The 16,120-nt window shown below is 39.7% G+C and overlaps 3 protein-coding genes across 5 annotated transcripts in view; 1 reads left to right on the forward strand and 2 right to left on the reverse strand.

Annotated features, from left to right (window-relative positions):
• The window catches only part of SPATA1 (spermatogenesis associated 1), a 56,939-nt gene extending 53,887 nt beyond the window's left edge, over nucleotides 1–3,052 (reverse strand). The window contains 1 exon segment of the mRNA XM_047873246.1: nucleotides 2,915–3,052. The gene's annotated coding sequence lies outside the window, so the exon portion shown is untranslated.
• The window catches only part of RPF1 (ribosome production factor 1 homolog), a 39,603-nt gene that overhangs the window by 7,050 nt on the left and 16,433 nt on the right, over nucleotides 1–16,120 (reverse strand). The window contains exons 6-10 of one of the 3 annotated variants that reach the window (XR_007155136.1): nucleotides 14,240–14,322; nucleotides 13,645–13,826; nucleotides 13,332–13,458; nucleotides 12,637–12,763; nucleotides 2,858–2,862 (exon numbers count right to left, since the gene is read on the reverse strand). Coding sequence is in view for 1 of the 3 variants with exons in the window: in XM_047873247.1 (XP_047729203.1) it covers nucleotides 12,722–12,763; nucleotides 13,332–13,458; nucleotides 13,645–13,826; nucleotides 14,240–14,322 (434 nt within the window). In the remaining 2 variants the exon portion in view is untranslated. Of the gene's footprint in view, nucleotides 1–2,857; nucleotides 2,863–12,529; nucleotides 12,764–13,331; nucleotides 13,459–13,644; nucleotides 13,827–14,239; nucleotides 14,323–16,120 lie in introns of those variants that run through there. The other 2 variants (XR_007155135.1, XM_047873247.1) reach the window with 2 other exon arrangements.
• On the forward strand, nucleotides 3,125–11,726 carry GNG5 (G protein subunit gamma 5). The gene is made up of 3 exons (XM_047873249.1): nucleotides 3,125–3,325; nucleotides 7,321–7,461; nucleotides 11,505–11,726. The coding sequence occupies exons 1-2, from the start codon at nucleotides 3,245–3,247 to the stop codon at nucleotides 7,444–7,446; spliced, it is 207 nt and encodes a 68-aa protein (XP_047729205.1). The 5' UTR covers nucleotides 3,125–3,244; the 3' UTR covers nucleotides 7,447–7,461; nucleotides 11,505–11,726.

The raw sequence follows: 16,120 nt of genomic DNA on the forward strand, positions 1-16,120 counted from the left end.
AAAAAATATATGCACCCCTATGTTTATTGCAGTATTATTTTATAATAGCCAAGATATGGAAGCAACCCAACTGTTCGTTGACAGATGAATGGATGAAGAAGAGGTGGTTTATATAAACAATTGAATACTACTCAGCCATAAAGAAGAATGTAGTTTTGCCCTTTGCAACAACATGAATGGAACTAGAAGGTATTAGGCTAAGTGAAATAAGTCAGACAGAGAGAGACAATCACCATATGATTTCACTTACATGTGGAACCTAAAAAACAAATGAATGAGCAAAACACCAGACCCTTAAAAACAAAGAACAAACTGATGGTTGCCAGAGGACAGTAGGGAGATGAGTGAAATAAAGGGAATTAAGAGGTACAAACTTCCAGTGATAAAATAAGTCATCGAAACAAAAAGTACAGCATAAGAATACTGCCAATAATATTGTGATAATATTGTTTGGTGAGAGATGGTGAGTATGCTGATTGTGATGAGCACTGAGTAATGTATAAAGCTGTTGAATCATGTTATACACCTGAAACTAATATAACATTGTATGTTAATCATACTTCAATAACCAAAAAACAATCTGATTAAAAAATGGGCAGAGGACCTGAACTCACATTTTTTTTAAAGACAACACACAGATGGCCAACAGACATATAAAAAGATCTTCCAAATCAATCATCACCAAGGAAATGCAAATCAAAACCACAAGGAGATCACTTCACACCCCTCAGAATGGCTAGTTTCAAAAACACAAGAAATAAAAGTGTTGGCAAGGAAGTGAAGAAAAAGGAACTCTCCTGCACTGTTGGTGGGAATGTAAATTGGTGCAGGCATTGTGGAAAACAGTATGCAGGTTCTTCAAAAATTAAAAATAGAAACACTATACCATCTAGTAATTCTGCTACCTGATATTTAGCTGCAGAAAATGAAAACACTAATTTGAAAAGATATATGCACCTCTATGTTTACTGCAGCAATATTTACAACAGCCAAGGTATGGAAGCAACCCAAGTACTCATCAATGGATGAATGTATAAAGAATATGTAGGGGCACCTGAGTGGCTCAGTCGGTTAAGCATCCAACTTCGGCTCAGGTCATGATCTCCCGGTTTGTGAGTTCGAGCCCCGTGCCAGGCTCTGTGCTAACCGCTCAGAGCCTGGAGCCTGCTTCAGATTCTGTGTCTCCCCCTCTCTCTGTCTCTGTCCCTCCTCTGCTCACACTCCATCTCTCTCTCTCTCTCTCTCTCTCAAAAGTAAATAACACTAAAAAGTTATTTAAAAAAGAACATGCAGAATGTCATTCAGTAATGTAATATTACTCCTCTCTAAAAAAGAATGAGACCTTGCCCTTTGCAACACGGATGGGCCTAAAGAATATTATGCTATGTGAAATAAATCAAAGAGTGACAAATACAATATGATTTCACTTATACGTGAAATCGAAAAAATAAATGAAGGAACAAACAAAACCGGAAAGAGACCCATATACAGAGAACTTACGGTTGCCAGAGGGAAGGAGGGTGGGGGGACGGGCACAATGGATGAAGGGTAGTAGTAGGTACAAGATTCCACCTATGGAATGAATAAGTCTCTGGGCTAAAAGGTACAGCGAGGAATAGAGTCAACGGTACTGTGATAGCATTGTATGGTGACAGTAGCAGCCACACTTGTGGTGAGCATAGCATAATGAAGAGAGTTGTCAAATCACTGTTCTACACCTGAAACTAATCTAACATGGTGTGTCAATTATACTTCAATTAAATTTAAAAAATTCTGGATAGATTTATTACTTCATTATGAAATGGGGAAACAGTGCCTCAGCAAAGTTTAAATGGCTTTGGCTTGCAGGAGGGGGTGGGGAGGGGTGGTGGCGGAGAATACCAAGGTAAGTGGTAGAGCCAGAATTTAAACCTTGGTTTTTAACCCTAGTTATTACATCTGTTGTATGAATTAAATAAACTACTAAAGCACCCTGTACATTTTTGTAAAGTGATTTAAACTGTTTAGTAAATAATGTTTTATTTGTCAATTAGAGCAAATTATATGTGGATTTTCTCACTACACAAAAAATCTGAAATGTCTCAGTGATTAAATTATTCACGTTTATAGAAAGAAAACAGTAGTGTATTCCTTGATGTACTTTAATCGTTGAATAGGAGGAAACACTTATCCTAAGCGCTGTGACATAACAAATAAGTTTCCATGGGTGAGACATTCATTGGCTGAGCCTATTTTGCTTGATTAGATACTACTGTTTCTCTCTCCAGCAACTCCTCTGAAGGTCAATTTCAAGCAGCAGGTAATAAGTTACCACTGAAATACAAAACAAACTTTCCGGAAGCACAAGAAGTTGTTTTATTTTTTAAGGTATAATAAGCGTTAATTCCCCAAGTGAAGTGGATAACAAGATGAGACGGGTGTAATCTTCTGCAAGTACTTTGGCTTCTTCACCACCTCTTCGAGAAAACCAAGAGATAAGAAGCGAGAGAAGCCAAATCCTGAGAAGACGCACTTTCCCCTAGCGAACCAGCACCCCTGCTCCCCGCCGCCCCGCTTTCCTCGGTCAGTTACGGCGACCTCCGAGCTCTAAAGAGAGCTTTGGGCCTCAGGGGGGTCTGAGGGCCGGAAACTGGCTGAAGACCGGCCGCCCCACAAACTCGGGTAGCGTTTTAGAGACGCGTCTCTAAGGAGACGGGGTGTCCGTAACTCGCGCCGGCTACTTCAGGCTCCTACTCCTCGGCTGGGCCCTTCTCTTCCCACAACCTCTGCCGCCAAGGCCGTCAGGAGAACTGGAACCTCTTTGTCGCCTGTCCAGCAGGCCTTTTATAAACTCCTTCAAGCACCCGCCTTTCCTAACCAGTCCTTTTCAGGTTCCCCTCGAGTGTTGGCGGCTAATGAGGAGCTTTTTCTTTACCTCTCCTAAGTCGGCCTCTCGGGAGAGGAAGATGGGCGACGGGTCTCGCTGGCGTCCCGCTGCTCCTCTGCCCAAAGCGCGCTCCTCCCCTTCTCACTCCCTCCTTCCCCTCCCTCCGGCTCCGCTCCTGCGTGGGGAGAGGAGCTGGAACTGAGAGCCGTGGAGGACACGCATGCGCACCGCGGGTGGAGCCGCTGGGCAAAGAACCGGAAACTTAGAGACAAAGTTCGGAGCCCCGCCCCCCGCCGCGCTGCCCCGCCGTCAGACCCCGCGGACCCTCTACCGGACCGATTCCTGCAACGACGAATCTGCCCGGCTCTCGCGAGCGCCATGTCGGGTTCCTCCAGCGTCGCCGCTATGAAGAAAGTGGTTCAACAGCTCCGGCTGGAAGCCGGGCTCAACCGCGTGAAGGTGTGCGGGGGCGGGCGGGCGGACGAGGGGGAGGGGAGGGCGGCGGCGGCGGATGGGATCGGGCGGCCGAGGTGGCTGGGGCGAGCGGCACTTTTGTCCCGCTCCTGTTTCCTCTGGGGAGGACGCGCGCTCGGCGGCGACGACCCGATCCGGGAGGGCCAGCTTTAGAGAAGTAGCGGCGCGGATCGGCGCTGTTGTTCGGGGGTCGGTTAGTGCGCCTTTCCGCGCCAGGACTTTCCAAGGCAGGCTGGCCCCGGGGCTGAACCACGGCTTTCCGCATTCCGGTGGCCCTTCTCTCTCCCTCCCTCCGCCGTGACTCCGCGGCTGGCTTGGGCAACAGCTGCTCCTCCGAGCGCCGTCCGCACCCTTCTAGTCCTTAGCTTACCAGACTCCACCCTTTATTTTCACTGGACAGAGTTTTACCTGGCTTTTAATTCAGAACAGAACCTATTTGCATGTCGGAACGTTCCCAAACCCACTCCTTGCCAGCTCCTCTTATCCACCGAACACATACTTGAAAACGAATTTTTGCAAACGCAAACTGTAAGTTAAAGAAGCATGTTTGTTTTCGAAACGTCCCCGGTGCCTAAGGTTACCACTGGTGTGTTCTGTACAACCTCATACAAAGCGTGCATTTCATACTTAGTTGGCAGTTTACTGTGTCTGACCTTGGAAATATCTATTGGTTTGCATACCTTAGTGATCAGAGTGGACCATTCTTACTTGTTTTGCCGTCTAGTTAATACTGACCTTGTCTTGGGGCATTTACCTTGCGGGGAGAAACCTTTGTGTGTGTTGGCAGGACAACCTGACATTCAAGTGCTGTTCCAAGTTTCTCCAGATTTTTAAAATCCTAAGTGGATTGGCTTCTTTCTGGTGCAGGACATCTTACAAGTGAAACACTTCTTGTAATTAAAAAAAGAAACAAGAATATAAATCATGCCCTCTGTTGAAAGAAGCAGCCACTTTTCAAGATGACTTGATTGTGTACTCATCTGGCTCAGTGTTTACTTCTCCCTGAAATGTTTTATGGAGTAAGATAGCCTCCCATTTACCTACTTCCTTAAATAGAAATGTCAGGGACCTAGCTTACTCAGTTGTGGTCACCTCAGGAGGGAAGGGAAATTCCCATCAGTTTGGTGTGGGATTCCCCTCCCTGTCCTTTAAGTGCTGTAGACTACATTGCTGTTTGGAATCCATTTCTCTCATCTCCAGCTTCTTAACTCATCTCAGTGATTTATGGTCAGTCTCGGTTGGATTTAACTCTGAAACTTGAAATCCTATGTTTCTTTTTATTTTTTTTATTTTTGGGACAGAGAGAGACAGAGCATGAACGGGGGAGGGGCAGAGAGAGAGGGAGACACAGAATCCAAAGCAGGCTCCAGGCTTTGAGCTGTCAGCACAGAACCCGATGCAGGGCTCGAACCCACAGACTGTGAGATCATGACCTGAGCTGAAGTAGGCAGCTTAACCGACTGAGCCACCCAGGCGCCCCGAAATCCTATGTTTCTTAACCAACCATTACATTATCACGCATGTGCGCCTTTATCACAGGTTAGAGTGGCCCAGGAAAGAAAAAAAATGGGAGTGGGATGCAAAAACAAAAAAAAGCTGGCTGAAAGTAGTAAGTGTTCATTGGGGGTACTTAGTTCCTTGTCTCCAAAGAAAATGAGATGAAGGCCTCAGATTAAAGTACTCTGAGGGTTTTACTATGAAAACCCCAGCTACTCCAGTGACTCTTCCAGGTGATGCCTGCCTCTTGGACATAATTCTTCAGGAGGCTTCTGTTCTGGAGCATTAAAGTCACCACAGGTGGCTTTGGTTTTAGAGTTATTTCATCTCCTACTAGGGATGTAGCAAGGAGGGGAGGGCGTCCCACCTTGGGACTTTAAATGAACTTTTAACTCTGTTGTAAAGTGTGGTTGGTTTGATTTTATTTTGTGCACCTATTTTATCCATGACTCTGTGCTAGATGCTTTTTTTGGTGATATTTTAAACTAGCACGAGTTTACTGTTAAACCTTTATGTTTAACCACAGTTGATAGAAATTTTCACAAATGCTTGACAAACTATACCATATGTAGGGTGACCATGCATTGTATTGCCAACCAGGGCACTTTGGAGAGTGAAAGAGGGCACTAATAATTATGCCAGGATTATAAGGTTTCAATCTCCTGGATGGTGATTATTACTGTGCTTTAGGGGCTAGCAGCTTGTTTGAGTTTAGAGCCTTTGTCTCAGTTCACCCACTGCTTGGAATTCTCGCTGATGGTTGTTTCTCACTGATAGTTACTTGGCTGGATCTCGTCATTGAGATGTCAGTTTAAATGTCACCTCCGGGGCGCCTGGGTGGCTCAGTCGGTTAAGTGTCCAAGTGTCCGACTTCAGCTCAGGTCACGATCTCGCGGTCCGTGAGTTCGAGCCCCGCGTCAGGCTCTGGGCTGATGGCTCAGAGCCTGGAGCCTGCTTCCGATTCTGTGTCTCCTTCTCTCTCTGCCCCTCCCCCATTCATGCTCTGTCTCTCTCTGTCCCCAAAATAAATAAACATTAAAAAAAAAATTAAAAAAAAAAAGTCACCTCCTCAGAGACACTTTTCCTTAGGTCAAGATCTAACCACTCTATTTCTGAATAGCTCCTTGTCTGTATTTTCTCCTGAACTGTCACCTCCATAACAGGAACCTGGCTATTCTTATGTATTCTCAGTGCCTAGAAGTATATTTGGCACATAGTGGTGCTTGAGAAGTTTGTGAAAGGGAATTAATTAAGTTGGAAGCCTGCCTACACTTTAGGCAGAAAGTTGTCAGATACTTTATCCTTACTGCTAGTTAATGTGAATGAAACCAGGTTTTAAGATTGTGTAAAATGATACCTTGCATTCCCCACTTTAGCTACACCTTCTCTTGGTGGGTAAACAGGGTGGCCACTTGTAGCACTTGCTAACAGGTATTTACATATTACTTTACACAGTTGCTAACCTGTGGATAAACTGTTGTGTAAGTGGATAAAATGCTGTGTAATGTACAAACATTTCAAGGTTTGAGATTCATTTTGGGATGATGTATCCTTTTACCAGGTAAATGTCTGGGTTACAGCAGTAATCTGCAGGATTTCTTAGAGTATTTGTGATGCTTTCACCTCCCTTTCAAATGCCCAACTGAACTGGACACCTGCTCTCACCCTTCTTGGGGATAGTTAAAACTGAAAATAAAAGGATTGTTTTTACCATCTTCCTAAACCTCAAGACTTAGGATCTTGTATTCATTTGGAGCATCTTTTATTCATGTTCTACATCTGAACCGTTCAGTTCACCGTTCTGGTATTCTACATCACCTAATCAGAATATATACAAATCATAGGTGTTTAAGTGATACCTAATTCCTTAAGTGCTGTTTGAGTGGCATTGGATACATATATGAAAATTAAATCACATTTAAGCAAATACACTGCTGCTTAAAGGCAGGCTGCTTGGTGAAGTGGCTAAAATAATTCAGTGTTTGCTATCGGCTTTTCAGTTACATGACACTGAACTGTCCAGTTTTGTAACATGAAACAGCAGATGGTACATAATGCCAAAACAATGAACTGAGTGGTTCAGATTTAGAACATGATGTTCATTTTCTCAGTAATATATATGCTTTCAAGACAGTTAACACCTTTTGTTTGCATCTTGTGTACTGCTTTTAGTAAAAAACAAGATGTTGAGTAACCTGAAGGTTGAGTACCTCTGAAGTTTATTAATAAACTACCCAGATGGGTTTTTCTTTGCAGATGTACTAAATCATTTGATGCTTTTAATAAGCAAGCAAAAGAAAGCATACTATAAGCTAGTCCACTGTATGTGCAGTGTTTTGACTATGGTGAGCTCAGTATGACTCTTTATATGTCTTCTTTTGAGTTAAGAGAAGTGTTTATTGCGGGTATTTCAAAGATTTGAGAAAACCTTCCTGAAAACATTCTCACCTCCTCCCACTACCCCCTCCTTTTGTCTTGTACAGGTTTCCCAGGCAGCTGCAGATTTGAAACAATTCTGTCTGCAGAATGCTCAACACGATCCCCTGCTGACTGGAGTATCTTCAAGTACAAATCCCTTCAGACCCCAGAAAGTCTGTTCCTTTTTGTAGTAAAACGAATCTTTGGTAAGTTTCTTTAATATTTAGGGTTTGTTTGTTTTTTTTAAACTGCAGTGTTTATGGGGACAACTTTGAATACGTGTACTACCAATTGATTTGGATTCTGATGTCATTTCTCTAATAGAAACCAGCTGTAGCACAGCATAGCAGAGAATTAATTGGGAATTGGGAATGCAAGAGAAATTCAGGATATAGTTGAATAGACTGACATGGTTGTGGACATTTGTAGTGGGGGATAACAGGTTTCACTCTTTATTCTTAGGTAAAGATACAACAAGAGAGAAATGAAGTGTATGAGAGTTCATGGTGGCAGGCAGTGGATTTGATTTCAGATTTCAGGATGGGCTGGTTTAAAGCATGTATCCATATGTTAATCTGTAGCTTCCATTTCAAGTGTGTGTGTGCAAAATTGTGTAATGTTAATCCAAGAGAGATTTGACCAAAAAAACATGCTGTGGATAATTTAATATGTAATCCAAGGGTGCTGCTACCTTTTATAAATTCACAGTACTTAAGTCAGAGGGTGTACTCATATTGACCTATGAGAAGCAACCAAACTAATAGTGTTTAAAAAAAAAAAAGACTATGGCACACACCCTTTACAAACATTCTAACTCCTCAAAGTGCAGGAAGCCAGCTTCTTAAAATACCATGTTACATAGTTGGTGCCCTCCCTAATTAAGCTTTGTGGATTTGGGAGTATCCAGGAAGTCAGCATGTTTCCAGTAAATACAATGATTGGTAAAGATTTTGAAACACCAGAAACCACCTTTGAGTAACAGGTTTTCCATAAGGAAGTAGCTTTTTTTTAACAGCCTAACATGTTCGTATTTAATAGTTAATAGTTCTTTGCTTCAGCAATATTAATTCTTCATGGCAGTTTTTGGGTATTTCATATTTTTATGGCTTATTAAAGATTCTTTTTAAACCTCTGTTCCCCATTGTATTCACTTTATAAAGTGGTTTATTTTCATTTGATATAAAATACTGTTAAGAAACGTGGCTTCTTACCTGGCTGTTAACAGTTTCATTTTGTAGGAGTCTGCAGATAAGTGTTTAAATGACTTGCTCAAAATTATAATATAGCTAGGATAAGAACCCAGATTTCAAAGTAAAATAACAGCTACTAATCCTGGCAGTTTAATAAAACAGGTTTATGGATATGATTTTAAACACCTTGGGCCAAGAAAAGGATGTTTGGATGTAAAAGTATTTCTTCTCAAACTTGAATGTATCTGCAAATTACCTTGTTAAAATGCAAATTCAAATTCAGTAGGTCTGAATTCTAAGGGCTGAAGGATTTTTTTTTTTCTTTTTAATGTTTGTTTTTGAGAGTTACTGCACACAAGTGAGGGAGGACAGAGAGAGAGGGAGACAGAATCCAAAGTAGGCTCCAGGCTCTGAGCCATCTGCATAGAGCCTGACACAAGGCTTGAATTCATGAACCATGACGTTGGATGCCCAACCAACTGAGCCACCCAGGCATAGGGCTGAAGCATTTCTTACAGATGCCCAGGTTATACAGATGTTGGTGGTCCTGGGCCCACACTGAATGGCCGGGATACACAGATTCTATATTTGAGTCTTTATATTTACATCTTTTAAAAATATATAGTTTAAAGAGAGACAGCATAGATAACTTAGCAATAGGTTAGAATACAAGGAAAATACAAAGACCATGATCAGCAGACCTAGAGACAATCATTATTAATCTAGATTTCCTTTTAAGAGGAAAAAAAATTTATATGCTGGTTTACAGACAGTATGTACAGTTTTTATTCTGCTTTTTAAAAACCTTTATGGATGCCTGGGTGGCTCGGTTGGTTAAGCATCTGACTTCGGCGGCTCAGGTCATGATCTCACGGCTTGTGAGTTTGAGCCCCACTCAGTGCTGACAGCTTAGAGCCTGGAACCTGTTTCGGATTCTATGTCTGTCTGTCTCTCTCTCTCTCTCTCTCTCTCTCTCTCTCTCTGCCCCTCCCCCTCTCATGCTCTCTTTCTCTCTCAAAAATAAAAATTAAAAAAAAACCTTGAACTTTATTTCATTAAAAATTCTTTGTAAATGAAATTTTTAGTGGCTGTATTATACATCATTAATACAGCTTAAACATCATTAAACATTGCTACACTGAGGCAAATATCTTGGTACTCCTATGTATAGTTTACCTGTTTTCTTTAAGGTAAATTTCTAGAAGTAAGATTATTCAGTAAGGAATGACATTTAAAATTTAATAACACTTGCTAACTGGGAACAAACTTTCCACATGGAGCTCAAGAGTGCTTTCTCTTGAGCCCTTGCCAAACAGACCTCAGCCTATTTGCTACTGTTTTCTACTGATCTAGTTTTTTCTAGTTTTTCTACTGATCTAGTAATTCAAATGTTAACTGACTGAGGTTAAACATTTTTTTCACCATTCTGTTTAAGCCTCTTGAACATTCTCGTTCTAAGACAATAGAAATTTCCAAATAAGTATAGAGAACCATGTATCTACCATCCTGAATTAAGTAGTTTACCTTACTAATTTTTAAAAAAAAAATTTTTTTTTTTAACGTTTATTTATTTTTGAGACAGAGAGAGAGAGAGAGACAGAGCATGAATGGGGAAGGGGCAGAGAGAGGGAGACACAGAATCGGAAGCAGGCTCCAGGCTCTGGGCCATAAGCCCAGAGCCCGACGCGGGGCTCGAACTCACGGACCGCGAGATCGTGACCTGAGCTGAAGTCGGACGCTTCACTGACTGAGCCACCCAGGCGCCCCGTTACTAATTTTCAAAAAGAAATAAAAGACACTTTTTCTACCTTTCTGTATAGGTAACTTACTCTGAAGTGGGTATACCCATGTTTTGACTTTTTACTACGTTTCTTGTGTTTTGTAGTTTTAAAACAGTTACTGTTTTTTAAGGACCAACTATTGTTTGAGATTTGTGTTGATCCTTGTAGATTGTTTTACCTGCTCTCTATCTCTAGTATTCAACGTGTGTATAAACCTCGGTTTGTTTATCCATTCCCCAGCCGAGTTACATTTAGGCTATTCCTAGTTCTTCCCTCTTAAAACACCACGATAGTCAACATCCATGTATGTTTCACTTTATGTATAGGTTTATCTAGGTAAATGTTAAGTGGGGTGTCTGTCCAGTTGAATGGGGGCCCCCACATGTGAGGCAATGATCAGGTGGAAGTTGATGGTGAGGGAGGTGAAAGAATTTACCCAAGACAGAACAAAGGAGATAGAAATTTATTGCATACACCATAAGGGACCGGGAAGGCAGGACAGCAGAAAGGCTTGTGCCATGAGGCAGTGGGAATGGAATACACCTTAGGGGGAGCTTTGGGCAGGACAGCAAAGGAGAGGCTTTCTGCAGTGAGGAAGCAGTTAGGGGCTGTTTTTAAAGGGAGAACATGAGGCGATGTATGGAATCTTCCTTTTTGGTAACTGTGCCTAGTTGTAAGTAGCCCATTGGTTAGTTAGGGCCTAAGGATATTTTAATGTGGATCGCCTGATGGGCCTGTGTGTATCCAGGCAGGGGATCCATGTGGGCACTTTTTACATTCCATGGCTCAAGCCTGTTTGCCTAAAAGTGGCCTCTACAGTAAATAGAAGTGGGATTGCATCTTCTACCTTAGTAGAATTTATCAAACTGCTCTCCTCAATGCTATTGCTTATTTTCTAGGGATATTCAGATTTTTCTGAATTTAAGAGATTTTTATGTTAACTTTTAAAAATTAGGATATAGAGTATATTTGGCAGTGATCTTGGCAAGTTAATCTAGAAGTCTGTTTTTTATAAACCATGGGTGATTTGTACTTCAGAGTGGTTGTGAAAATTAAGAGAAAATTCTATTTTATATACCACAGAGATCTATTTCTCATTTTTTCCCTTGAAACCCTGTGATATGTCTGCTTCCTAAAAGGCTTGGTTTAATTGAAAGCATTGTATAAGCTAACATGCAAATGAATGCCCTCAAAGTAATAGAAGATGTATTACTTTTCAGAAAAAACTATTGTGTTTTGGTCCTTTCCCCTAATCCACTCTTTTCTTTTCCATTTCAGGTTTTCTAAACCATTTTTCATGAACCAGTGCATATTCAAAGGAGAACTAAATTTGGAGCCTGTATGAAAGCTTATCCCTATAACACGTGCCATACTATATAAACTTCTACTTTCGTCAGTCCTTAACATCTACCTCTCTGAATTTTCATAAATTTCTATTTCACAAGGGTAATTATTTTATATACACTGGCAGCCACATACAATAAAATACTTAGTGTAAAAGTTTTTTGGTTAATTACTGGTACTGAATATACTATGTATTAATTTGTTTTGAACACATAAGATAATGGCAATTTCTCAATGTCATTAAGAAGAGGTTTACGTTTTAGGGCTTGTTCTACAGCTCATCTCACATAATTGTATACCATACATATGAAAGACTGTTAGAGAATTAAACATAAGTTGCAAACTTTTTTCTTTCAAGGTCAGGAGGAGGCTGCTAATACTAGTTTCTACACATGAGTTATTTGCAGGATTAACTTTGTTTTAATGAAAGTTACTTAATAATGAGAAATACTAAAAAACTCCCTTGTGTAGGGTATTACCATTACACCTAAAAATTAATTACTTAATAGACTGCTCTCCTAATAAGGACAGTAGAGAGAAGACATGGGAATATTAGAAGATGTTAAAAACTTCAGAGTTTTACACAATTCTTGAGTGGAATATTACAGTACGATGTAATGAGGTACAAAGTACCAAGAAAAATGGAACTGAAGATTAGCTTCAGTAATTTGCAATTTTGCCTTAAGTCCTTGGTAAACCATTTTGCTTTAAAAATTTGCCATTCTGAAAGGCTTAAAGAAATATTAAAATATCCCAGAAACCTGGCCTCCAAAGATGTGCCAGATCCAAGTTTATTCTGGTAGAAAGCCCCTGGGTTACACAGTATCTACCAAGGACTGTATTTTTTCTCCAGACCGAATGTTCCATGAAAGTACACATGAGAAACTTACTTTGAATCTTGATTACAACTTACTCACAATACCTAGAAATAAGAGAATTAAATTTTAGGACTCTTAAACTGCAATTTCTAAACTCACCAAAATGACTTTTATTTGTATTTGCTACATAAACAGTGAAAGATAATTCATGGCACTTGTCCAGACATGAAAGGTTTATGAAACCCAACCAGTAGATGCCATTTTGAAAAGATGCCAGAGTTGAAATCCAAGAGGCCCTGTTGTAGCACAATCCAATACTATTCCTTCAGTACTTTATAAATGGAATTTTCTTCTACTTGTATCCATTTCCCGGGGCTGAAAATTCGAAGGAAAAAAAAAAGTAAACAATGCTAAAAAAAACCTCTGGGTCCATCTCTGAGACTGAATAGTCTTTAGAAGTTACTGTTCTAATATGTATGTGTGTGTGTAATGATATATAAAATTTTAAAGTAAGTACTTAGGTGAAATATTGCTTATTAGAAAAGAGATGGGTTTTAAAATATTTAAGTTTTCATTTAGGACTTAAAGTGATCTCCAAACTTCTATGAAACCTCTATAGCAGTTTTCATACATACAGCAGAATCATAACGCTTATAAACAGTGCTAGGCCCCTGAGTTGCTGATTGATTAGGTCTATGGCCCAACAATTTGCCTTCTAACAGTGGTGGTCCCACTTTGAGGACCACTGATCTAATTTAGGATACTTCAAATGAACCAGTGTTAGTCATCAGACCCAAATACCTTATCAGAGATTGGTTCTTTCAAGCTCGTGGAGGTCAGAAACACAAGGTATAAGCACTCAAAGCTTAAAGTACAAAGTTTCCTTCTCATTCTATACTTTTGAAATGATAGAAAATGGCTCTTCAAAGAATAAGGCACATACCTTATGGACCCATTCATATTCTCCATACTTAGAATCAAAGGTTCCTTTCTGAAGAGATCTTAATTTTAAGGTAAAACGTGGTCCAAGTTCCTGAATTCCCACTTTCTTTTCACTCTTGAATATGTACCTTCAAAGATAAAGAATTAGGGAAAACAGTCTGAATAAGCCAAATGTAATTTCTTTAATATGACAGTTCAAAAGATACTTACTTCTCATCTACAATACTTGTCACAATACATTAGAAAACATTTTATGTTGAAAATGTATTTCATAATTGAAATCAGAGTCCATGGAGTTAAAGAACCTTCCTCACCTGTGAAATCTGAAGAAGATATAGTCCCGTTGATTGTGGAATGTGGCAACTTGCCTTCCAATAAACTGAGGATTATGGGGAAAGAGAGATGCAAACATACGTCCCACAGAATGACCCAGCCGTGTTGTGAAGTTATTCAAAATTATTTCTGGTACGTGTTCTGTAGGGTCTTTACCTCTTCTCTAGAAAAATTATGAAAAAAAATCACATTAAGGAATTAATATCCTTATTGCAAGTTCAAGTTTCAGAATTTACCTGACAAACTGATAAACTTTAAAGGTATCTTTCTTAATGATCAATTACCACAGATAACATCAATTCCATGAAATATAATACTTCTAAAATAACTTTAACATGTAGTGGCTGTACCAAAAAGTCCTACTAGAAAAGAAACTGGTTTCAGAGTAATGAAGGCTATTATTGCCTGTCTGCCATAACTCAATTACAATCTGATAAGAAAACTACTGGTAGATAAAACTTGCTTTAACCAGGAAAGCAAAGGCCATTATAAAAGCAATTAGATCTATATATGTTACAGAGTTTAATCAAAAACTGCAAGGAGACCAATGCCAATTAAGGAACACGTAAAACTTACCTTAATTTCTTTACGCAAACGAACACTGCTCATTTTAAAATGAGCGGTTGGGCCACTGGGCAAGTGACTTAGAATTAATCCATCTGTTCATAAAGCTAAGAACACTGAACTCGGTTATTTAAATCTTAAATTGCATAAGTAACTGATCCTGTGTATGTGCAAAGCCTCCTAAATTCTGTAGCTAGATGAACAGGTAGATACATGTATTCCTCTGGGTGAAAAGAAATTTTCTTACCATACCTAAAACTAAAGACCATAAGTCAACCAAATATTTCAGAAAAATAGATTATATTAGTCCCCCTATAGTAGTCCCACTTTGTCTCTTCATGGTATGATAAATACCTCATCACTCTCAAGAGGGTATGTTGCATATTCAACAAAGTAGGTTTCTTCAAAGAGCTTATATACACTACCCTAATAGGAATGATAGACCGGATGGAATTCTAGTATAATGTTCAGGCCTTAAAACCCTAAAAATGCATACTTACACATTTGTATGTACATTTTTTTGTACATTTGTAAGTATATGCAGTCAGCTTTGAAATACTGTCCCATAAACCAGAGACTTGGCTCTCTTCTTAAAATCAAGGTTATTAGTGTTTCTCAAAAGACCAGCTCTTACTCTTGGGATTACTGTGCCACAAATTAGAATCAACTATTTAATAACCATTTACTGATTGTCTACCACAAACAGACTTGGTGCTAGACACTCTCAACTACAAATGAAGTATAAGAGCCCTACCTACAATCAGCAGGGGTAGCGGTGCTAGGGCTTTAAAAGTCTGGAATGCAGCTAGCTAACATAACATTCCTCAAATTTTTGTAACAACTTGATTTTTCCAAATACTGAACCTTAAAAGGAGGTCATAATCAGACTACTTATTTCAAATCTAACTGCACACAGTTTTACAAAACAGAAGTTTCCATTTTTGATAAAGGTATCAACATTCTCCCATTAACCCAGATTAGAAACTATGGTTATCTTCAACTTCCTCCTTCTTCCCTTCCTTGCCAAATCCTATTTACCCTCATAAATTCCTCACTTCCATAACTTCCTCTTCACCCTTACTGCTATTGTTAGTTGAGGTCCTTGAGATTTTCCAACTAGATTAAAACAGGATCCTTGCTGGCCTAACGTCTCTCCCACCATTCCAAGTACATTTCTAATACAGACGGTAAATCGAATTTGTATAGTAGGCTATGGGATGTGACTCATTGTATCTGGACCACTGTTTCTCATGTGCTAACTGAAAAACAAACTAGATACCTTGAGTCTTGATAACTGTACCTAATTTCAGAATACTCTCACAACAGCTTATCTACAGAGTAAAAACATCACTGTAACACTCTGTGGCCCCAAACCACCTTTCTAATCTGTATGCCTTCCCCATGTTTCCTAACTGGTAGACACTGACAGTCTTATACACCATACATATTAATCCTATCATGTACTTTTGTTCATGCTATTTGAAACACCTGCAATATTTAACTCCTCCATTAAGGCTCACTTCATCAGTGAATTCCTTTATGACTATTATTTTATATATCTGGGTGCTCCCATGTTGGGGGCATATTTACAAATGTTATATATTCTTGTTAGATTGTCTCTTATATTATGATACAGTGCCCTTCTTCATCTCATTACACTCTGTTTAAAAAGTTTGTCGAATACAAGTACTGCTACTCTGGCTTTTTTGACATCCATTTGCATGATAAATGTTTCTTCATCCCGTGTCTTTCATCCCAAGTCTTTCATCACTTGAAATCTGCACGTGTCTTTAGGTCTAAAATAAGTCTCTTGTAGGCAGCACATAGATGGATCTTGTTTCTCTACCCATCCTGACACCCTATTTTTGTTTTGCTCTTTAAGTAGGCTTCATG

This window comes from Prionailurus viverrinus, chromosome C1, assembly GCF_022837055.1.
Source record: "Prionailurus viverrinus isolate Anna chromosome C1, UM_Priviv_1.0, whole genome shotgun sequence".
Taxonomy (NCBI): Eukaryota; Metazoa; Chordata; class Mammalia; order Carnivora; family Felidae; genus Prionailurus; species Prionailurus viverrinus.